Below are 22,795 nucleotides of genomic sequence, written 5' to 3' on the forward strand. Positions count from 1 at the left end.
CTTGGACCCTGAAATACTTCCCCGAAGCTCCATCAATTCCAGGCTTCGACATCTCGAACAGCAAAGTCAACACCAGCGCAAATAAGCAAAACCGACCCGAACACGCCACTTGGCCGGAGAAAAACCAACGTTGGACCCATCGGCAGTTTTTTTCTTGTTTCGCTTATTCACGAGGCGTTCAATAGTTTCACAGACCAACCCAATCTAGACTCGGTTTCGAAGCAAAAAAGGAAACCACAGCGGAGCTATTGAACAGCAGCTGAATAAATCGACCAAAACATCATGGCCAAGGCCGTTGGAAATTTCCAATAATGTCAGGGGTGGTCCAGGGTCTTCGGGAGAGGCGGCGGAAGGCAGACGCCTTTCGATGGCGATATATATCGTGGGCTGCTCAATGTTGAATGCATTCATCTCTTCACCTGTCTTTTGTTGTTTTTAGCCTCTTTTTGGCTTATCCATTCTTTACTTACAGGATGCGCTCACTGTCTGCCCTCGTGGCTTTGGCTGTTATAGGCTCGTTTAAACTTGCGGCGGCAAGCAAATGCAAGCCTTCTTCATCTCTTCCGGTTGACACAACAGCACAGTCTACTATCATCACCGGCGGAACAGCGACAAAGTCGATACCCGCCTCTCAAACTACCGAGGGCCCTATCATCATCACCAACGCTGTGACCAACGGAGACTTTGGAGGTTACGACCCTTCCGCTGACGGCGGCATCTATGCCTTCCAAGCAGGCGGCAACGCCAAACTTCTCCAAGGCCCCGGACATCCGGGCCCAAGTGAAGAAAGGAACTGCGTCCAGCTCAAGACGAGTCCCACCCGCAAGCGGCAAACACCTCCCGAAAACCCGTGGATCCAGCAGCAGCTTGAACAGCTAGAGCCTAGCGATTACACCGTTCGCTTCTGGTACGCCGTTGTCAAGAACGATTTGGCTGATACATGCCGTATCGAGGGTTACTACGGTGGCGAGCAGTTTGGCGCAACTCCTTACTTTCCTGTTGTTAGCGATAATGGTGATAAGTGGCTGGAGTTTGTCGATAACATGGCTGTTACGACAGACAGTGGAATGATCCGATTTGAACTCGTCTGCATCAATGGAGGCTCAGCGGAAGCTTACTTTGACCAGGTCTTTGTGTCTAACAAGATTGGTGATGAATGGGTTGATGGTATTTCACTGTTCTTCCCTACTTCTAAGCATGCGGCTACTGTTGGTCCAGTCCAGACTAGCACGGCTCTTCCTGTTGACACTGCTGTTACGAGCAGCAACGACGCTGAGACTTTAGATATCCCTGCAACCCAGTCGTCGGAAGCACCCACTACCACGGATGAAGCTTCAGTAACCGACAAGGCGACTGACACAACCTCGATAACTGCAACATCCTCTACTCCTACCAGTACAGATGATGAAGTTACTCCATCCGGTCCCAAGGTCTGCGCAAAACTCGGAGCTGGCGCTGCTGGTCGAGGCTGCGCCAAGAGACCATACAGCAGTAAGCAGGGCTATAAACGATTCGGCGGAAGCAAGATCACCAAGGAGCAATGCGCTGCTCTCTGTCTTGCAGACACAAAATGTCTGAGTTTCGAGTGGCTCTACTACGGTAGCGGCTGCGCAAACACATGTAATCTCTTTGCCACGGAATTAGGCGACATACCTACCAACGGAGGTTCCGACGCTGCTTGGGCCTACGACCGAACCTGCATTCAAGTGGACGAGTGCTCTGAACAACCTGCTGGAACTGTGTGTGTTAACGTCAACGCTGATACCTCCGCCAAGTCGTGTACTCAGATGCAAGGTGTAGCCAAGGCGTGTGCTAAACCATTCCTCACAGCTCCCACCAGGGGAGCTTGCGGTCTTACTAACGAGTGTCGCGATCTTTGCGCCAAGTATCCTTCGTGCAAGTCTTACTCAGCTACTTTTGGAAGCTGTAGTCTGTACGATGCTAGGTCTTCCGAGGTTGCGGAGCCTGCGAATGCGTATAGTTTCTTTTACGACATGGACTGTCATGCTTGTGGAGCAGGCAATGCTTACTTTGACTACATTACTCGTGGTCAAGATCCAGACAACATGCCTAAGTGGACATGTCCCTCCGAAGAGAAGAAGACGACTTCGACTCTGGCTGCCTCGACAACTGATAAGCCGGCTGTTGTAACAACTTCCAGTGCGGAAGCAACCACCAGTGCAGGCCCAACAGAAAATGACAACACAGCGACAACAACCGCGCCTACCACTACTATCGCATCTCCTTCTGCTACGACTTCAATCTGCCCCAACGGCGTTCCATCCCCAGGCCTCTGCTTTAGCGCCAACCCAGCGCCATCAAAGGCTCTCTGTGGAAAACGTGGATGGCCCCAATTTATCGACGCCTACGGCTATGGCCTTGACGACCGCCCCAACCAGCGCTCAGTCGAAGATTGCGCCCTCATCTGCAAAACTGATCACGGATGCTTGGCTTTTGGCTTCGACGACAGCCAGCCTAGACTCAAGTGTCTGCTCAGTTCATCCGACTTGGAGGATGCTTCCGTCGATGAGAACTCTGGTAGTAATGCTATGTGGTACGATATCAAGTGCATGGACTGCAAGGTGTGCGGTGAGGAAGAAAATGATCCTACGCCTTCACCACCTGAGCTGGGCTGCGAGGTTCTGAGTATCAATGCTGGCTGCAGATATAAGGAGAATGGCGAGTGGCCCATTGGTAACAATGGAAGGGGAGTTACTGGCTATACCTGTCACAGCAACGGAAAGGTTACACTCGGAGAACCCTTTTCAGCAGATACCGCAACCTGGCCACGACAAGGGTCTGAGATCCAGTGCACGGAGACATGCTTGCAACTCGAGAACTGCAAGTCTTCGGCGTTCAACAGAGACACTCTCCGCTGCGAGTTCTTTAGCACCTCTCTTCAAGACGCCGGGTATAGGTTCCGCGACGGTAGTAATGTGTGGTATAACGACAACGCATGCTTTGACTGCTCAGGACTGTGCAAGGAACCTCAGCGAGAGGAACATACTGGGACTGAGAGCGTTCCTTTCTTCCCTCCGCCTACCGAGGCTCCTACGACTATGAGGACCTCTACCCGCCCTGCGGGCGAAGAACCTCCAACCAGAACTACGTCCGCTGTCAGCGAGGTGACTACATCAAGCGCCCCACAACCCGAGCCAACAGTTTGCGCAGTACCCTTGGCTTCTCTCAACGACAGTGTTACGTGCGGTCTCCCAGGCGTGAGCAACGCAGCACAATCCAAACAGATCGACGGCTACTTGATCAAGGTTACAGGAACATTGGAGAAATGCGCTCTTGAGTGTCTGAAGATTTCTGAATGCAAAGGCTTTGTCTTCCAGAAGGACACTACCAAGTGCAATGTTTTTACAGCTGGAACTGCTGAGCTGGAGTTGATTTATCATCCCCCATCGGCTGATCGGTTTTATGATAGGGATTGCTTCAAGTGTGGATCTTGACGGGGACTCGGACATTTATCATGACATGTTATACGGACGTGCTTCAATAAGGCTGGGAGAACATGGGACGAAATATCACTTAATTTAGTAACATATTTCTCGTGTATTTCGAGTCAACTTCCTATATAGGCGTCTAAAGCGATGCAGCATTTCTTCAGCCAAGCACATACTCCACGTCATGTCATCCGGTAATAAGCCCAAACTACCATGATGAAACATAGCCAAGAGTCGCTTGTTCAGCGATAACCGCCCAGACGTTTCATTGTTTCCACTGTTTATCTGTACAATATGGAGAACCGCTCTCTTGGCGCCGGGTTGGTCGGCTGCCCAGGCGGGAATATTGCTGTCCTCCAAACATAGTCCGAGATGTGAGGCTCCTGGACATTAGAGTTAATTTTAAGGACACTTCAGTTTCTTGGCCGTGGAGAAGATCCGTTTGTTTATATATGGTCTCGTTCTTCCGATATGTCGCTGTTTTGCCATCTCACTGTCTTTCACTATCCATTCTTTTGATCAGTTTGTTTTTTTACCTTCATTCTTTTATCTAGTCTATCGTTAACACGGCCGTGCCGAAACCATCATCATGAAGCGATCCGTTCTCATCTCTCTTATCCCTGCGGTTCTTGGCTGTGCCAACATCAAGTCCAATGCTTGCGCCATGTCCGTCGCAGCCAACGTCGCTGGTTGTGCCGACGTGAACGATTCTTCTTCTGTCCCCGAGTGGGCTTCTGGTTGCTCCAAGAAGAGCTTGATCAAGGAATGCGAGTGTCAGTACACCGCCGGCGGTAATGCTGAAGCTCCCGCGCCAGCTCCCGCCTCTACTACCCTTGCTACTCGTGTTGCTTCCGCTGTGCCTGAGGCTACCGCTGAGAAGCCTGCTGAGTCTGCTCCTTCTGCTGGTGGCGCTGTCGCTGGAGGTAGCTGCGGTACTGCTGAGGTCGATCAGCTTGTTGGCTATGGCGATGGCACAACTGGAGGTTCCGGTGAGCCTGTCGTCGTCAAGTCTTGCTCGGAGCTCAAGTCTGCCCTTGGAAACGGTGGTGTTATTCACATCGATGGCCAGCTTAGCGGCTGTGACCTCATGGAGGTTCCCAGCGACACCACCATTGCTGGAGTTGGCTCCAACTCTGGTAAGTAAATACTGTCCCAAAGCAAAGAAACGTATACTGACAGACACCCCCAGGTCTCACCGACAGTGGTTTCCGCATCAAGAAGGCCAACAACGTCATCGTGCGAAACCTTAACATGCACAACCCCCCTAAGGGAATGGACCTCATAGACATTGAGACTTCAACATACATCTGGATCGACCACAACGTCTTCTCCTCCGAGGGTATCACCGGCGACAAGGACTACTTTGACGGTCTCCTCGACGCCAAGCGCGGCTCCGACTTTCTCACCTTCTCATGGAACAAGTTCGTCGACCACTGGAAGGCCAGCCTGATCGGCCACAGTGATGACAATGGCTCTCAAGACACTGGCAAACTACATGTTACATACCACCACAACTACTGGAGCAACATCAACAGCCGTGCTCCTTCTATCCGCTTCGGAACCGCACACATCTACAGCAGCTGCTACGAGGACCTTCCCACCTCTGGAGTCAACTCTCGCATGGGCGCCAAGGTTCTCGTTGAGGCGACTGCTTTTGTCAATGTCAAGAAGCCCATCATTACTAACCTTGATTCTCGCGAGGATGGTTTCGCGATTGAGAAGGATAACCTGTTTGAGAACAGCGAGCCGGCTATTACACAGGAGCAGGAGTTTACGCCTCCTTATGAGTACACCACTGACCCTGCTGACTGCATTTGTGAGCTTGTCAAGGCCAAGGCTGGTACTGGTGTCATTACTGCTTAAATGGAGAGTCAGGCATGTCGGCCGCTAGCAGATTAAGTGTCTAAAGAGATGGATGATTGCTAGGTTTATCTTCCTACAATCAATATTACTTAGATTTTAATTCTAAACACTTCCCATTGGCTCAAAGTAGTCGCGTGCTGCCCGTTTTACATGCCTGGCGATATAAAGAGGACCCAGATCATCCCTATGACTGGATGGACATGTTGGATACGGCTTTAGTTGTACTCACAAAGCTATGTCTCTGAGGAGTTACGCCTGAGTTGAGTGTTGACGAAGGCATTGAACTGATAGTCAATGCAAGACTGACTTGAACTTGGCAGAGTGCGACGCGACCCTTTGACCAGGTGGTTGACTATATAGGTGCAGATCCTCGGCTTCATCCGAGTCAATGTTACCACACACGACACTCGATCATCAGCATGACTATCTGTTCCTGGTAAGTCCTGTTTACAGCCTCCACGTCTTGAATGAGGGAAATAATTGCCGGCAACTAAGATCTATTATGTCGGCGTTGAGTCAGATGATGCGTCAGGTAAAAAATCACTTGTTGTAACGTATGCATTCCTAAAGCCAGACAAACATAATTGAAACACACAGCGCCGAAATATGGGAAGTCAAGTTGGAGATATCGTTATGCGGGGAGTCAAAATAAGAAAGAGAAACAAATTTGGGGAAACCAGCAATCTCATTCTTAATCTTGCAATACCCGGTCTGAATACCCGCCTAGACTATTCTCCAAGATCAAGCTTTACTTCACGACCGGCTAAATGCATTCATTGTCTAGGTTAGATTGTCTCGTATCCAATGCCATTCGTTGGTGGCAGCATTCTAATTCAAGCTTTCGGGAGATTAACCAGACATGGCAATAGCTGCTGCTGTTAAGATGCCAAGATTAGTTCGCAGACAGCCATCTATTCATACCCATGACTAGGTTGCCTATTGACTTCTGTATGCAGTAATCATCCGGGAACAGGGAGACTGTTCCGTCTGTTGGTGGGCATTTCCCAATAAAGCCATCACGATAATTCGCAAAAACGCAATATTAAAAGGATCGACATGGGACAATACACCTCCGATACCCTGGTCTTGAAAAAGGAAGTGATACAATACAAAGTTAATGCGACGCAGGTAAGAAAATACGACGATCAATGGGTGGCTGCTGGAGCTGAAAGAGTAGCCCTGCAAGACAAGAACACAACATGTCAACAGAAATAAACCTTCGACTTTGTGACTCGGTAAGCGTAATTAATACCTTGTACTTAAGCTTATAGGTTGGTTGTCGATCATCCACTTGCTGGAATGTCCAAGTGCCACTTCTTAGGCTATTGCGACGACGTGTCTCAAAGGATCGACTTTATCCAAATCTTACAAAACGGATAAGACGGCATTCTTGCTGCGACTGGGGTTTGGTTGGCAGATCTTCATCTTGATCTAGGTCACCCTTGTCGCTGCTGCAGGATCTAGACTGCTTTTGTATTGCAAAAGGTCCCTGTACGATGCGAGTGAGTGGCTTTTGCTTCCGACGGGTTAGTCTTTTTATGTCTCTGTTGGTTGAGTTGTTAATTTGTGGCTTTAATTGTGTGTTTCGTGTGCAGGGCTACAGTAAGCCTCCTGCAGGATAATCCTCGACTGACTCACTAGATAAGCAAATATCACTGCAGGAAAACAGAGGAACAGCATTGTCAAGAGCTCTAGCCATGAATGGCTCATTTATAATATTGAGATGTCAAAACGTCTAAGTTTCATAACCCGACCAAACAAACTCTAGAGAACATATTTTCCCAAAATGAAAAGCCTTTTCATACTCTAGGCTCTTTCGTGATTTCATAACCCATTTCGCTGTGATATCCAAAAAAAACGCTTAATATATATAAATAGTACGATTATCTTGTAAGATGTTCTGCAAGATGTCGCCTCCGATACAAGCCCTGTGCTTTAGACGGTATATCGGAAAAAGGTAGCGTTGTCACCAGAGTTCTGCTCCAACTCCTTCTCGACGCGGGTGTACTCGTGAGGAGCCTTGTGAGTCTGGTCGCGGCGGGCGTTCTCGCGGCGGAGGTAAAAGGTCATGAAGATGCTGAGGATGCAGCTCATGGTAGTGGTAGCGACGAGGGTCCAGTGGCCGCTTCGGTAGTTGGGGGCGTCATCCTTGCGGTAAACAAAGCCAGAGACGGCACCACCGAGGTTACCGAAACCAACGTGCATAGCAATACCAACACCACGCTTGAGAGAACCACCGATGTTGTTGCCGTTCCAGGCGACACCCTGGGGAACGTTAGGGTAGATACCGCAGGTGATGAGGAAAGCAGCAAAGTACTTGGCGCCGTTGGCTTCGACAGTGGCGAGGATAATGAAACCAACGATACTATTCAGAAAGTGTTAGTGAACCTGTTGTCCCAAACAAGCATGCCAAGTCGGGAGACCACCCGGTAGAAGCTTGGCATATTGGAGAAATAGAATGACTTACGCGACAATGCAGAAACCAATCATGTAGATACCACGCTGGCCGTGTCTATCAGCAGCGAAACCGCCGCCAATGGTGAAGAGACAGGCGACAACATAGGGAGGGACAGACATTAGCTGGGCAACCTCGTTGGTGTAGCCAAGACCCTTGACAATGGTGGGAAGGAAGATGGAGATGGAGTAGAGAGGGGTGTAGATGCCAATGGTGATGACCATGTGAACCCAGATCTTCCAGTCCTTGAGAGCATCCTTGGCGAACTTGATATCGAAGGCATCGGACAGAACAGAGCGATCCTCTTCAAGACGGCGGAGAACCTCCTTGCGCTCAGTGTCGTTGAGGAACTTGGCAGTGTCGGGGTAGTCGTGCATGACAAAGAAAGCCATGACAGCAAAGATAAAAGTCAAAAGACCCTCAATGATAAAGATCCAAGCCCATCCATCGAGACCACCAGCACCGTCCATCTCCATGATACCACGAGCAAAGAGACCACCAAAGGCACCAGCAGCAGTGGCAGCAGAGAAGAAGATGGCCATGCGAAGACCGCACTCGTGACGCTTGTACCAGAGAGTAATGTAGTACGTGATACCGGGGAACAAGCCACCCTCAGCAAGACCAAGAGCCATACGAGAAGCGAGGAAGCCGCCAAAGTTGTGAGTGATACCCATGAGGGTGGTGCAGATGGCCCAGGCGATCATGATGGAGGGAATCCAGATGGAAGGGCGGAAGCGCTTCATGGCCATGTTGGAGGGGATCTCGGCGGCGACGTAGAAGGGGAAAAAGACGGCGACGGCGATGTTGTAATCCCACTTGCCCGTCATGCCTAGGGACTCCTCAAGACCGGCGAGCTTTGCGTTTCCAATGTTGGTTCGGTCGAGGAAGGAGAGGAGGTATAGGAGAGCAAGGAAGGGGAGGAGCTTGACGTCCATCTTGCGTAGAAGACGCTTGGTGGCGGGCTCATCGAAGATCTCTTGTGAGGCATCCTCGTGAAGAGAGACAGCCTTTTCATAGTCGACCTTGTCGGTGGATGAGTTGTCTGTTTGGTGGACTGCCACCTTGTTCTCGCCTTGAGGGAACATTGTGGGCAGAGATTTCAGATGAAGAAGAGATAGAGAAAGAAGAGAGAGACAGGGAAGTGTCCTCAAAAGGAGAAAGAGGATGGGAAAGGAGGAGTCGAATGCTTCTGATCTGGAGAAAGGATCTGGGGGGAAAACCTGGGGAAGGGGTCAGACTTTATACCGGGTGAATGTGAGATGAGAGAGTCCATGTCCATCCATATCAGTACAATGTAATGCTGCAATACAGGCTTGTCATGTTTGGGTTTGCCATTAGATTCATGGCTAGCCCTTTTCGCAAAGCCTCCGTAGTGGTTGTCTCTCTTTACTCCACCGCACGAACGGCAACTAGTCAACTAGCAAGGGTAGTTAACTTGCAGACCAGAGATAAAGTATTACTGCAATCTCAAAGGTTAAGAAGGATGACCTCCAACTTTGGGGAGTGAGCAAGGATGTACTGTACTTGCAAGGGACTGCGTCTCTCCACTCACACCCACTTCCCCATGTGCTAGTGGACTTTTACCCCATGCTCTTAGTCTCTCTCTATTGTTCCCCCGCCCTTGACAAGAATGAGACAACACCCGGAGACTAATGGCCGACCCCCAAAGGCTCGCTTCTATCTGTATTTTGCCAAGAAGAGATCCACACTTGTCCAGACCTTGATCCGTCTTATGTGTGCAGTACGGATACGCGAGAGCAAGGCAGAAGACATCGAGAGTCAAGTCTTTTTTTTTTTTTTGGCAAGGGCTGGTTGTCTGGGAGTACCAAATGTTCCATCGTACGAGGGTTTGTAAAAAAGAAAGAAAAAAAAATGTGTATCTGTTGGTGGTCTTCTGCCGATCTTGTACGAGTAAGAGACAAGTCCAAGAGATTTCCAAGCTGTCAGCCAAGCTCGACAAAAAGCTTGTCCCAGAAACATCCCTGACTGTTGGGATGTGCCAAGTCGGTACTGGGCTAATAGCCAATGCGACCCTCCACCAACAACGGACTTTAGAATGTCAGGCTGAGATGAGGCCAGCCAGCCAGCAAGCACGCGTAAGATGGGCAATTTGCCGTTCGTACCGACAGATTCTTGTCCCTCGTGGTTGAGTAGCAATGAGGTTGGTTGCATGCACTACATAAAGAGGAATCGAATTTTCTGCATATCAAGATTTGTTTGTTTGTCTGGTCAATTTCCACAGAGACAGAACACGAGGGTCTAGATTCGGTGCGTCGTAGAATGTACTCTGGCACGAGGTTCCACCACGTAGAACCGACACCCAAGTCGGGTAGTAGCAAACACGTCCCCCGAAGTACATCTCCATCAAGATCTACGATAGGAGATGTCAGATTCATCAGGGCAAGATGTTCTTCTCCGAGGAATACAAAGACTGCACTCCAAAGAGCCCCAAAACGTAGGGGCTTGCCTTCAACGGCTTCGGCTATCGTGACAGCCGTAGCTCATATCGGATCAATGGAAGCAGTCTCTTTTTGACCTAGTTTGGTATTTCTTTAGTTAAGCTTCCTTGGAAGTCTTGGTTCTAGAGGGATGGAGGGACGCCACGCACATGGCAAACCGCGTATGGAGGTGTGATGGGTGAGGGGAAAAGTCTGGCTGTTTAGAGATGGGAGCTAAGAGATGGTTAGCGTAAGAGATAAAGTTCCGTGAGAAAAAGAGATTGTTATTGTCGCGATGGTGGTTGGTAGGGAAGAGTAATCTCTGACCCCAGACTCGTTTTGCGGGGGAATACTGGCCCACTACAAATTTGGGCTGATTCCTGCGCTTGTGTGTCTTTTCTACAGGGGCCTTTAGTGGATGGATGCCCCGAGGGGGTTGGGACCAGGGCTTGTTCGCCACTGTTTTAGAACGACATGTTGGTGGACAAGATGGGACACATTCAACTCCATCGACCGGTCGACTCCCGAAATGGCCCCATCTAATAAAGAATCTGGGGAACGGAAGATGAAGGGATTTGAGTAAATAGATTCCGGGGAAGCCTGTTTGAATAGAATACGGGGTGCATTTTGACATACGATCTCAATGTCAGCGTCAAAGGCTGTACCTAGATCAAGTATATGGTGATGGCTTCACTTGACTGGTGCAATTATTTGGAGGCATCGCTATTGTTAGACCTCCGCACGTCCGGTTCCTTTGTCATATTATCCTCGGCTAAAGCCCAAAGCAACATTCTCCAAGTAGGTCTGTCTCTCTTCTCTTACCGCCTAAACTTGGAGAAAGGACAGTTCCCCAAAAGCAGAACCAGACTGACAAGATGGAGGGTAGAGTACAAAGTACAGTACAAGGGTTACCTACCCCCTTGTCGCAGTAGGCGCAGCACTAACTACTCTAACCAGGGACGTGTCGTTTCCCGGCTAAGATACCGGATGTTGCAATTTGTGTTTTTTATTGAGTGGGGGATAAGGACAAGGACATCAAATTCTGTTCATCACATGGCATTGGATGATAAACAGTTTCTTCTCTGGAAGTGAGTTAAGCTTGATAGCAGTATCCACTGATCCTCGACACCGGTATTTTATTAGAAGCCGAACACATACGGTACATATCTCGGATGCATAACATGAGGCCATATTATGAATCAATGGTCTGAGGATGAGTCAAGTACCGACAGAATCTCACTCTTAATCTCAATCTCATCTCTCTTGTCTCCATCACTCCGCATTCTTTACCCCAGACATTACTAAAAAGAACAGAAGCAAGGCAGTTGAGACGGGAAACAAAGTCCTCATTAGCTTGACTCTACTGACTCTTAGCTCACGTCTCTACTTTTTTCTCGGCCTTAACCGCCCCCAAAGCAAATAAATGACACCATCTTTAGCGCCATCCTATCAGCACTCGTCATGCCTTGAGGTGATGCTCCCAAAGCCACGTTTTTCTATGTCAGATCACCCACCATTTGTTTCCGCACTTTTTGCCTCTTGTCACTGTTTCATTCCGCACATGATAAGGCTAATTCTTCTTTACCTTCTTCTTTCTGCCTTCTGCTCGTCATCGGTTTGCCAGATTGCGTGTGCTCCAACATGCGTGTCGACGCTTTTGCTTGCTGATATGTCACTGCCAATAACAGTCTTTGTTCAAGAGACAACCCTCCAAATCGTGTCTGACACCTCATTATTCTTATCCACGTTTTTGACATGTGGAATCTGCAGATAAGCTGTAGACATGTAAATGTGTGCCATCCTGTTGGGTCTACACATCTTTGAAGACAGTTGCATCAGACCATTCTCCAACAATTATATGATCCCTCCAACGCCAATGCTTGGCCCTGCCTAATACTCCGAGCTATCCGTACTTTCTTCAAAGCCCAGACCGTTACCCTAGATTGCGGGGATCTTTGCGGAGAGTTTCTCCTCACTACTAAACAACATGGATCGGTGCAGACGTTATGCTTGGCGGGATGTTTATTAGTGATCGAAACTCTGTTGTGTTTAAACCGTCCAACTGCACTCCCGATGGACGTCGGGGAGCAAACTGTTCACGACCCCTTCCCACACACACCACTTCGGTCTTCATTGTCCAGACCCTCTTACCCCAGTTTTAGCTGTGGTAAGCCAACCTTGCAATTATGGGATCATGGTTGCCTTGTTTTAGTGTAAGCCACTACGAGCGGCTAAAGTTGACCTTTTGTTTGGAGTCAAGATACTAGTTTATGCTCAACACTACCCAGCTCTCTTGTGAAATAGACTTGGACAAATTACGTGGCTTTGGTCTTGAGAAAAATCTTATCGTCTTTACGACACCAACTCCTTTGACAATGTCTCTCACTCGGCGAAGCTCCGAACATGACTGGCGGGTCCCATCATTATGATTCCCGAGGGCTGAAGGACTCATCACCATACTAAAAACAGACTTCAGCAATGCCAGCCAAGCCTCTACTCTGTTGCTGCTGTAGACATACCCCATGAAATTGTTCGGAAACCTGGGGAAGTCTGGGGTATCCCTCGGGGCTTTGATGCACGCAGTGCATTGAAGGGTTACCCCAGATGCATGGACACTACCAGCTGCTCGGCGAAAGCCCGTATACCGAGAGCAAGAGCCACAATCATGCCATGAATCAGGGGCCAAGAAGATCGGTTGGAATCAGGAGCCCGTTTCGAATTTCCCTTTCTGGGTGAGTATCTGCACACCATTTATCAGGTTAGACTCGAAGATGTTGCAATCCATCTCGTTGAGGCTTTTGACTTGATATGTGACTCCTGATGACCGAGAAAAGGCTTGACTCTTTAACCAACATGGTTGGATTCAGTGAGATACTCCGAGCTTTGGGGTGAGTCCTAGTGGTCTTGAGACGGATCGCACGTTGTGTTCCTTTACTGATATGACTCCAACTTAATCGCAAGGGGTCAGAGCTTGAGGCCAATCCAAAGCATTACTCGAAATCATTATCTATCAGCAGAAGAATTCCCTCTTAAATGGAAAGTATCCTGAGTAATCATATCACTCAGATTGCCAAAAGCCGTAACTTGTGGCCTGTTTCATGCTTCGTCATCCTCAAACCCCATTGACACTTCGTTACACTAGTAGCTCAAATAATCGATAGGTTTATTATTAGCACTCTGAAAATCCATAAAACGCCTTTATTTAAACTTGATCAGTGATTTCTTCAGGGAGAACATGTTTCTGTGTTGGTTCGGCGGAGTGTTGGACCTGTGTCCTCGGACGAATGGGCCGCGGTTAGAGGAAGACAAACGGACCGAGGGAATCGATCAATCCTCTATTACCAGCAACTCCTTCTGGATCTTTTGTCCTAGATTTTCTTCTCTCTTTCTGTTTTTTGAACGTATGTTGTGCTGGGAAACCTCTGCTACTTTCATGAATCATGGTAGCGAATAAAGGCCAGCCGACTCGATCAAACGACACTACTTACACGCAACGCAATCCTCTCTACCCGACCTACTTCTGCACTGAGGGAGAACCTGGATTGAGTTTTCGGCTTACCGAAACGACGATATGATCCATGACCAGCCATTGTATATCAAGCCAAGTCGTTGCTCTTCCTCACTGTCGATATCCTATCGTGTCGATGCCACCTGATGTGCCGAGCGTACCTCCATATCTATCTTATATTGCACTTGAACGAGATCTTCTTGAATATTGAAAGAAAAATACTATCATTGTGTTTTCTGGGTCTTACAAAGGGCTATGAACATTCACTCACAACACTCGACCTTCGTCAGAGAATTCTATTGAACAGATAACAGCCCTGTATCGTCTCGATCCCGGCTCCTCATTGCCTCCGAGTTTACATATCGTTGTCCACGCCTGTCTGAAACACCGAGTCGCACCCACCCATCAATGATCTTTACCAAGTACTACCTCCTCAATGTCTTCTACAAGTCTGCCGAATCTTGGTTGCTCATGAGGTTGCGCAGAGCATGTATAAGATTCGGCAACACGGCACTCATCGCGTTACCGGCATCGACGATGACCATTTTTCAAAGTTGCATACAAAGATAATGGATAACCTTGATACGATACAACGTACAGACAACTGTAAGGATGAATGTAGCTGAAAGAGCAGTTGTGATACCCAGATGTGCTGATCTCGATGCGATAAGGACTTGTTCCTGTTCAGCTTGATTGGTATGCGAGCCCACAAGTGGTCTCCTAACGTAGATTTCTCTGTCTAAAATATGCAAATACAGTCCGCGTTTTTACCTAGTCAAACAAATTCAAATCTGAGTCGGATAGATCCGATGAACTTTCCGACCGCACGATTGTTGATGGCCGGACACGCGGGACAGGCTTGTCCGCGTTGCATACTTCGCATGAAGGATGGCCATGACAACGCACTGCCCATGGGTTCCGTGGCCTGATATTCCGTCCAGGCGCAGGCTGGCAGGCTAAGACTCGAAGACGTGAAGGACCGTCCGGTCTAAACAAACTCTGTTCGATTATCCCAACCAGGCCGAATGCACTATGATTCTCGCCGTCATAGGCTCTATCGTAGTCAACGAGATGCCATAGTACCCCGATGTCTTCTGACTTGACTTCGGTGTAGCTGCAGTCACCTGAACGGAAGATCTCTCTCACGGCTGTCGGTTCTGCGGCCGTGTTTGGGGCTGGCACTAAGCCATAGTCAACGAGCCAGACGGTTCTTTGCGTGGCCTTGAGCAAACGGCAGCATGTGTCCAAGACCTCGCCAAAAGACGCTTTTAGTTCTTTCCTTTGATAATGCAACTTTTGTGAATAGAAATTGTCCATTATAGAGCAATCGTAGTCCAGTGCGATATTTTCTCCGACGAAACCGACGAAGCTAGGCTTGACCTCGTGGCAGCGCCGGTTGTCGAAAACGGGAAGCTGAAAGATACCATTCGGGGCATGAAACCAATCGATATTTTCAATCATGTATAGATAACGAGAATCCAGATGGACAAGATCTCTCTCGTAACCTATAGTAATGTGTTTGACAACCCCGTCGTGGTCTGTGTACGACGCCGTGTGTGTGGCGTCTTCCCGGCCAAGACATTGACCGGGCATCGATGTGCGTTTTGGGTGATAGGGAGACTTGATATGTGACCACCATTCGTTCCCTTTGAATCGCCCCTCCATGGCATCGCGTGAATTCTTGCAAGCCGTCCAGAGACCACTGTCTGACAGGTAGATAGAATCATTAGGATTGCCTTCTACGTCATCCGGAGATACAGTCAATGAAGAGCAGGTAACAAGTCGCGAGGCCCCATCAGATAAGCGTTTGGTATTTTGTAAGCGTAAGTGCTTTCGATTTGTGTGTCTGAGAGGAAAGCCGGCAATGGAGAATCGATGGACATGGCGATCACCCGACGGGCGAACAGCAGCTTCCCAGATCAGGATTTGGATCTCTTTGGGGAAATGTAGGAACAACGGAAAAGTAGCTTCCATAATGCCGCAAAGGGATATGTGTAAATTTGTTCTCTAGGATCGATATCAGCACACGGGTCAGAGCAGGGGAGGCCGGACAGGTCAACTGACGGATGCTTGGTACTTCAATCGAATGGTTGACTAAAAAGCGGTGTTATCAGGTTGTGCCGAAGGATGAAGAAGTGAAAGCTTTTGTATGAGTCAGAATAAGGTTGTTTGCGAATTTTATTGTTGTATGAGTCTCAGCCGCAGAGTGAAAGATGAAGTCAGTATTAGACTTTGGAAATTCACATATAACCACCATGTAGGAAGTCCGGGTGGCTTCTGCCTGAACAGTTCGCTGAAGTCATCTGTCAGCAAATGCGTTGCTATGATTGGACAATGACTGGGTCATGTGTCAAGCAGTTCCCTTCTTTGCAAGGTAGACATCGAGGAGGGGTCTAAGTTGGGATACTACATAATAGCATCATAGAGACGACATTTTCTTGCCTTTTCTCAAGAGAGCTCTTTGTATAGATTGGTCAATTGCCACGATACCAAACTCGAGTCATTGTGAATAGATACAAGGAACATGATCCCATTCGGCCGGTGTTGTCGCATCCGAAGGTATCTTCCGCCGTGCCGCGCGGGAGCTTACTCGACCTTCCGACTTTAGTTGCTTGATTATGAACAATTAAAAGTACCTACATTTCCATTTATCAAAGGATCATCATGTGCAGGGAGGACGACGAATTAATAATTGACGAAGCACTCGTTTGGATGATATGATTGTTAATACAAATATCAAGCGCATATATATACGTTCACCCGGAGCCAGGACTGGGCATAAATATGAGCGTGCTTCTCCCTTTGATCATTCCACTTATCTCTAATTCAACTTTGGATGTTATGCTCTTCTTTTCAGCTAATACAACGATCGTATCCTTGCTTCACCTTTTCCCTAAATCACTCTACTTCAATAAAGAACATACACAGAATCAACATGGGCGATCAGGTCAGTCCATCTCACTCCGTCATCGACCCGAGTTATCTAGACTAACAACGTTCAAGGTAGATGAGATTAGGCTCAAGCCAACCAAAGATGGCTCGTTCATTCGCCCTACGAGTAGCTTTCGTCACTTGATCTCGAACAAACCAGGCTCTCAATTCCCACCCGAGAAGAACCGATACGTCCTCTATCTCAGTCCAGGCTGTCCTTGGGTACGTAGCATTCCATTTCTTGGCTTGATTTTCGCTCTAATAAATATAGTCTCACCGTGCCATGATCATCAGAAGTCTCAAAGGACTTGAAGACATGATTGATTTATACATGTGCTCGCTTCACATGGGCAAGGAAGGATGGATGTTTGAAGACAACCCAGAAGCAGCTAAATACGGATCTCTTCCCAAAGATCCTCTCTATGGTTTTGATACCCTTAAACAGCTGTATCTCAAGGCCAACCCAGATTACCAGGGAAGATATACCGTACCAGTGCTGTGGGATACAAAGACCCATACCATGGTGAGCAACGAGTCTAGCGACATTGTCAGGATGCTATCCACCGAGTTTGACCATCTCCTTCCCGAGGGGCGTCGCGAACTCAACAAGCCGGGAGGTGGACTGTACCCAGAACATCTACGACAAGAGATTGATGACCTGAACGAGTGGACTTACGAAGCCCTCAACAACGGCGTTTATAAAACGGGCTTCGCAATGTCGCAAGCTTCCTACGAAGAAAACGTCGACAAAGTCTTCAAGTCTCTCGATCGTCTGGAAAGAGTTCTTGACAAAGGCCCATTTCTGCTCGGCGATCATATCACTGAATCAGATATTCGTCTGTATCCGACCATTCTTCGCTTCGATGTCGCCTATGTCCCGATCTTCATGTGTAATTTGGGCACCATCCGAGACCACTATCCCAACTTGCACTTGTGGATGAGGAGACTTTACTGGGATGATAGTACCAGGACTTATGGGTCATTTAGAAATACGGCTTCTACCTGGATTGATCAGTACAAGATTTTGTATTCAAAGTCGAGACGTCGGGTCTTGGGGTTGAATGATCTCGACATTGTTCCCAAGGGGCCCTTGGTTTCGATTCACGAGCTGAAAGGTGGAGAAGCGTTAGAGAACTAAGAAGCTAAGGAAAGGCCAACACGAGATAATTTTTACATATTTCTTTTTCAGGAATGCAGAAGCAATATTGGCTTGAAACTGGATCATGTGGATACCCAGTGGAGGTGTGAATGAACCACACAGGTCAAATCTAGATAAATCCTGGTAGTGTCTCACAAACGCTCCTTTAGTTTCTTGATGGCAATACGTTCGCGTCTAAGTATTACCTGATTACTTTGAGAAAAATGACTGACTTTTGTCAACAAGAACGTTTTCTCGCTGTATATAAAAAGACCTAGACAGCTTCTAGTTTTGGATACGAGAGATCAATACCCTGTACCTTGACCTCCCAATCGCAATCATCGGGCTAATATGGTTGATCTTCAGCGTCGTATTCTCGGCCTTGTGGAGACTGTTCCCGCGGGTACATGAATGTATTTTGGGACGGAGTTTATCAGATAACCTCGGGCTTTTTGTGTAGTACTCTCTACTATTGCCTTTTCTAGTAGTTCAATACCACATAAGTGTGCAATTTCACTCCTCATATGATTTTTTAAATTTAGAGAGAAGCTTCTTTTCATGCTTGATTCAACAATTGAGAGTTTGGCCATATTGTTTGTCTACCCTACGGCATGTACAGACGAGTCAAGGTGAGTGCTCAGATCTCCTGCATTCCTCATTCTAGATTTGCCTCTGGATGTTCTAGCGTATCCATAAATAAGGATGTGACGTCTAGGCTACTGGCACTTTACTAAAAGTGGATAAGTCAAGCCTCTGAAGCCGTGTAGATGTTTTCATCCCGGTGTTTGTTTTATCTGAGCGTAACGCACGGAGTAGAAGATGGAATGCGCGCTTCTTTTGCATGACTTGTGTTCCAAGAACGGTTCTCAATGGATTCACAGCTTTTGCTAAGGCTGGTATGACAAGAGATGACAGGAGATGAGACGATGCTTGTTGGATATGACATTATTGACTATACTTTATCTCTCAGCTTGCCACTGTCACCATCAAACTCTTCCAGATCTAACTCATGACCCTATAACTAGATCACCATCTGATCCACGTTAGCAGGGAAACTACAGTGCTTTGACAAGTCTCGGCCGGCACTGACAAGCCGACGGCTAAAATTAGACGATTAAGCGGCATTGACTTGCAAGCATTAAGTTGAAATCAAGTCCTTACTATTGGCTCGCCTTGCGTTCTCGAGCTGACCCCTGACAGTGTTAGCGGATTTTGACCACAAAACCCACTCGTATTCCTTTTGGCCTGGACCCTTTCCTTGTTGATCACACGGCCTGTCCGTCTCTTTTAGACTACAGGGTGGAACTTTTCCATTCAGCATTTTCTCGTATAGCCCGAAATTGCCTGCCCAATATGAAACAGCCTAGATCTGAGGTCTTTGCGAATATGGGGAGAAATCTAGTATAAGACAGCTCACATATCTCAGTCAATGTAATGTTTCCTTTACCTATTCATCACTCACACTCGTTCTATCTTTTTGCCCATCATGAAAGGCCCTTCCACTGTCGCTATTGCTCTCGTTCCCTTCACAGCTGCTAAGCAGCTTGTCTGGCCTTCAAAGTTCGATTACCTTGAGGATCTCCAGTACAACCAGGGTGGATACAACAAGTTTGGATTCGCTGATGGTAAGTCACCACAAATAGTTCTTATTAAACATGCTAACAGTATGCAGCTCTGGTAACCTGCAGCTTTGGTAACAGCCAGCCCGGACGGCAAAACTCTGCCGAATGGATTCGAACAGCTTTCCACGACGCCGTCACACACGATGCCAAGGCTGGTACCGGTGGTCTTGACGCTTCCATCTTCTGGGAGACTACCCGTGCTGAGAACCCTGGTGATGCTTGGAACAACACCTTCAGCTTCTTCAGCGGCTTCCACAACCAGCGTGCCACTGCTGCCGATCTCATCGCTCTCGGCACCGTTGTTGCCACCAAGGGATGCTCCGGCCCTGACGTCCCATTCCGAGCCGGCCGCACCGATGCCGGCAAGCCTGGACCCTCCGGTGTCCCTGAGCCTTCCACCAACTTGAAGGAGACCTTTGCCGCTTTCCAAAAGGCTGGCTTCACCAAGGAGGACATGACTGCCATGGTTGCTTGTGGTCACGCTCTCGGTGGTGTTCACAGTGTTGACTTTCCTGATGTCACTGGCATCAAGGCTGACCCCAACAATGACACATCCGTCCCCTTCCAGAAGGATGTCTCTAGCTTCCACAACGGTGTCGTCACCGAGTACCTGGACGGTACTACCAAGAACCCTCTCGTTGTTGCCAAGAACAACACCCTCAACTCCGACAAGCGCATCTTCGACAATGACCGTGCTACCATGAAGAAGCTTGCTACCAAGCAGGGCTTCAACACCATGTGCGCCGATGTCTTTGCTCGCATGATTGACACCGTCCCCAAGAGCGTGCAGCTCAGCGACGTCATCTCTCCCTACGATGTCAAGCCTTACGTTAACGAGCTGTCCCTCAACAGCAAGGGCCAGATCGTCTTCAAGGGTGCCATCCGCCTCATGACCACCAACAACATCCGAGACGGCGAAGATCTCATCGTCCAGCTTGTCTACATGGGCCACGACGGCAAGAAGACCACTGTTCCCACAACCAAGGCTATGTGGCAGGCTGGCAGCTCTTTCGGCTCCGGTCAGATCTTTGTCAACTTTGAGTTCGATACCACCATCAACGCCAAGACTGGTATCACCAAGTTTTGGATCAAGGAGACCAAGAAGTCCACCAAGGTCAGCAAGTCCCATGACAACCAGGGCACCCACGGTTACAAGGTCGACGACACCGTCTTGTACCAGATCCATGACTCTTGTCTTACCGCTGAGAAGTTGCCCAACGCTCCCATGACTGTCACCGCCGTTGTTCGAGACAGCCAGGCCAAGAACGCTTTGACCCTCAAGGTTGCCGACAAGCTTCCCCAGAAGGGAACCCTGGTCCCTAAACTTCAGACCCAGGTTGTTCCCTTCAAGGCCACTGGCAAGAAGCAGAATGGTTACACTGCATTCAAGGCCTCGACCAAGGTCCACGATTACAGCATTTGGTTCGATATCTCTCTTGCTGGAAACGCTGCTGCTGGCGTTCAGTTCCAGGGAGCACTGCCCTTGACTGCTTGCTCTTAGACATGTTATACCCAAAGGTACATATAGACTTGATAGAATTGGAGTTTGGGGGTTCCCATTAGCGATTTGCATGATGACTTCTATGTCTTAATAATACCCAAATTGTTATAACTTGTTTTTAATACCGCTGTGTGACATGTGAGACGTCGTGTTTAAATATCATTTCTTGTTTGTAGTTCTTAGTGATTCTCAAAGCCTAATACTGACTTCATCCCTCACCCAGTCAACATACAATAAAGTTAATACAAAAACCTTGTTCTCGCACATGCAAAAGCGCTTCAGGTAGCTTCCACGTCCTTGAACACATACATACAACCTGTTACTCGCCAATCAACCAACGAGCTTTCTTTGACTGATGTAAATCCCATAATTTAATTTTGTTGGTCTCCAAGTTAAGCCCGAGCTTGCTCAATTTACTCCAAATTTCCAACAAAGGATCCATACAGATCAAAAAGTTAAAGTCTTAAATCAATGTTTCTTAATAACTGACTTTCCCAACAAGAAGTTACAAGAAGCTTCTTCCTCTCTCTCAAGGCTATGAAAGCCCGTCTCCCCCCGTCCTTTCAGTTTTGTTTTCTTCCTTTCTTCTTCATCCGAGTCTAAGGGCATTATCCATCTCTGTGAGGCGATTAGCTGAGAGTGGATTTTTGCTAATTGAAAGCTATTTAGCTGACTGCTCCTACTTAGGTCCACCTAGGTAGGCAATATTTTGGAACACTTTTCCTTTGGAATATTTTCTTTCATTACGATCGGTCATATATGGACTGGTGTGGAGAAGGAAGTGCAACGCATCATCGAGCACCCTCCGAGCCGCCCGATACCAACCGAACTGTCAGCTAATGAACCGGACGAACTGACCGTCTGTTGATTGACTGATTGTTGGGTTGTTATTGGGCAGTTTCGAGGGTGCTCGATGGTGCGTTGCGGGAGGAAGAAGCATCTAAATCCAATGATAATTTGCTATTGTAAAAGATTCTTGGAGAGATCAGCAGAGACACCAGCAATATCTTCAAGTCAGACTGATAAAGCTGGATCTTGGTGTTTGTCTACACGGCACATACTAACAAAGCACTGGCCAAGGAAGCAATAGGAGTCGGAGACCCCGAATTTGACGAGACAGATGTGGGTTATTCGACAGAACCAGTATATTGCAGCTCTCATGGTTTCGTATATTTCTTGGTTGGTAGTTTTGTCGTATAAGGAAGAAGACAGTGTCCGCCATTGTCTTGTTGATTTACACACCTTTTTTCTGATATAGAGTTTTGTTGAAATCTCGTCTGAAAGTATGGCCTTGTGGCCCTATGATATCGTTTTACTACCGAATTTACTGTTTCAGGGCTTCTCTTTTCTTCATTCCAAAGTCTCAAGAGATGCAAATGGTGTCGTATATTCTCAACAAAAGTGTGATCCTACCAGCCCGCCACGCCATGTCACCGGTACGGGTAGTTTCTTCTCAAACAAAAGGCAGTTGTGGTCTTGTGAGCTATTTGTCTCAAGGCCGAACGGAGGACTGTGTTCATGTTCCGTGCGTCCAGATCGAATGGAGTAGAGTGATGCGGCTGGCGAGCGGAATGTCCAGGTTTCCTCTAGAACTGAAGGAAGGCTTGAAACTAAAGCCACCAGAGTTAGAGTTTGTCTCTGCCCATCGATGCTGTGTTTTATGGAGAGGTCATTGAGCCTTCTGCGCAACCTTCTGTCCCGCCTGAGGCTCGTTGTAGAAACCCTTGTAGAAAACAAAAGTCATGACCGGGAATAGGATAGCCGTCCACAACCACTGTATAGTGGTAAAGGAAACTCTACCAAACAACATCTGTTAGAAACATTCGGCCAAGTGCAACGGAATAATCAATGAAGGTGTACGCCACTCACTGCTGGTGTGCCATCTTGAAT

General features: G+C 48.0%; 6 protein-coding genes across 6 annotated transcripts; 4 read left to right on the forward strand and 2 right to left on the reverse strand.

Moving 5' to 3' along the window:
- The first annotated feature begins 43 nt into the window (after window positions 1-43).
- EDB82DRAFT_501783 (uncharacterized protein) lies at window positions 44-3,904 on the forward strand. The gene has a single exon (XM_025736185.2). It carries the CDS (start codon window positions 402-404, stop codon window positions 3,453-3,455), a length of 3,054 nt encoding a protein of 1,017 aa, XP_025586817.2. The 5' UTR covers window positions 44-401; the 3' UTR covers window positions 3,456-3,904.
- Window positions 3,905-4,038: 134 nt separating this feature from the next.
- On the forward strand, window positions 4,039-5,312 carry EDB82DRAFT_476183 (pectin lyase fold/virulence factor; the record flags this gene model as incomplete). Its single annotated transcript, XM_025736186.1, has 2 exons — window positions 4,039-4,585; window positions 4,639-5,312. The coding sequence occupies 2 exons, from the start codon at window positions 4,039-4,041 to the stop codon at window positions 5,310-5,312; spliced, it is 1,221 nt and encodes a 406-aa protein (XP_025586818.1).
- Window positions 5,313-6,995: 1,683 nt separating this feature from the next.
- Window positions 6,996-9,231, reverse strand: EDB82DRAFT_575890 (major facilitator superfamily domain-containing protein). Its single transcript, XM_025736188.2, has 2 exons — window positions 7,780-9,231; window positions 6,996-7,677 (listed from the first exon to the last, which is right to left on the reverse strand). The coding sequence occupies exons 1-2, from the start codon at window positions 8,850-8,852 to the stop codon at window positions 7,248-7,250; spliced, it is 1,503 nt and encodes a 500-aa protein (XP_025586819.1). The 5' UTR covers window positions 8,853-9,231; the 3' UTR covers window positions 6,996-7,247.
- A 5,253-nt stretch (window positions 9,232-14,484) lies between these two features.
- On the reverse strand, window positions 14,485-15,687 carry EDB82DRAFT_575891 (uncharacterized protein; the record flags this gene model as incomplete). The annotated part of the gene is made up of 1 exon (XM_025736189.1): window positions 14,485-15,687. The coding sequence occupies one exon, from the start codon at window positions 15,685-15,687 to the stop codon at window positions 14,485-14,487; it is 1,203 nt and encodes a 400-aa protein (XP_025586820.1).
- A 961-nt stretch (window positions 15,688-16,648) lies between these two features.
- Window positions 16,649-17,782, forward strand: EDB82DRAFT_525524 (glutathione S-transferase; the record flags this gene model as incomplete). The annotated part of the gene is made up of 3 exons (XM_025736190.1): window positions 16,649-16,660; window positions 16,717-16,866; window positions 16,916-17,782. The coding sequence occupies 3 exons, from the start codon at window positions 16,649-16,651 to the stop codon at window positions 17,780-17,782; spliced, it is 1,029 nt and encodes a 342-aa protein (XP_025586821.1).
- A 1,280-nt stretch (window positions 17,783-19,062) lies between these two features.
- EDB82DRAFT_501794 (heme peroxidase) lies at window positions 19,063-21,006 on the forward strand. The gene is made up of 2 exons (XM_025736191.2): window positions 19,063-19,407; window positions 19,455-21,006. The coding sequence occupies exons 1-2, from the start codon at window positions 19,269-19,271 to the stop codon at window positions 20,903-20,905; spliced, it is 1,590 nt and encodes a 529-aa protein (XP_025586822.1). The 5' UTR covers window positions 19,063-19,268; the 3' UTR covers window positions 20,906-21,006.
- Window positions 21,007-22,795: the final 1,789 nt, after the last annotated feature.

This window comes from Fusarium venenatum (genome assembly GCF_020744135.1).
Source record: "Fusarium venenatum strain MPI-CAGE-CH-0201 chromosome Unknown EDB82scaffold_2, whole genome shotgun sequence".
Classification (NCBI taxonomy): domain Eukaryota; kingdom Fungi; phylum Ascomycota; class Sordariomycetes; order Hypocreales; family Nectriaceae; genus Fusarium; species Fusarium venenatum.

Bases quoted from the DNA above. Each gene is read 5' to 3' on its own strand.
- EDB82DRAFT_501783 (XM_025736185.2), top strand. From the start codon at position 402: ATGCATTCATCTCTTCACCTGTCTTTTGTTGTTTTTAGCCTCTTTTTG.
- EDB82DRAFT_575890 (XM_025736188.2), bottom strand. From the start codon at position 8,852: ATGTTCCCTCAAGGCGAGAACAAGGTGGCAGTCCACCAAACAGACAAC. The intron at 7,678-7,779 runs GTAAGTCATTCT...CTTTCTGAATAG, and splicing joins ATTGGTTTCTGCATTGTCGC to TATCGTTGGTTTCATTATCC.
- EDB82DRAFT_501794 (XM_025736191.2), top strand. From the start codon at position 19,269: ATGAAAGGCCCTTCCACTGTCGCTATTGCTCTCGTTCCCTTCACAGCT. The intron at 19,408-19,454 runs GTAAGTCACCAC...AACAGTATGCAG, and splicing joins CAAGTTTGGATTCGCTGATG to CTCTGGTAACCTGCAGCTTT.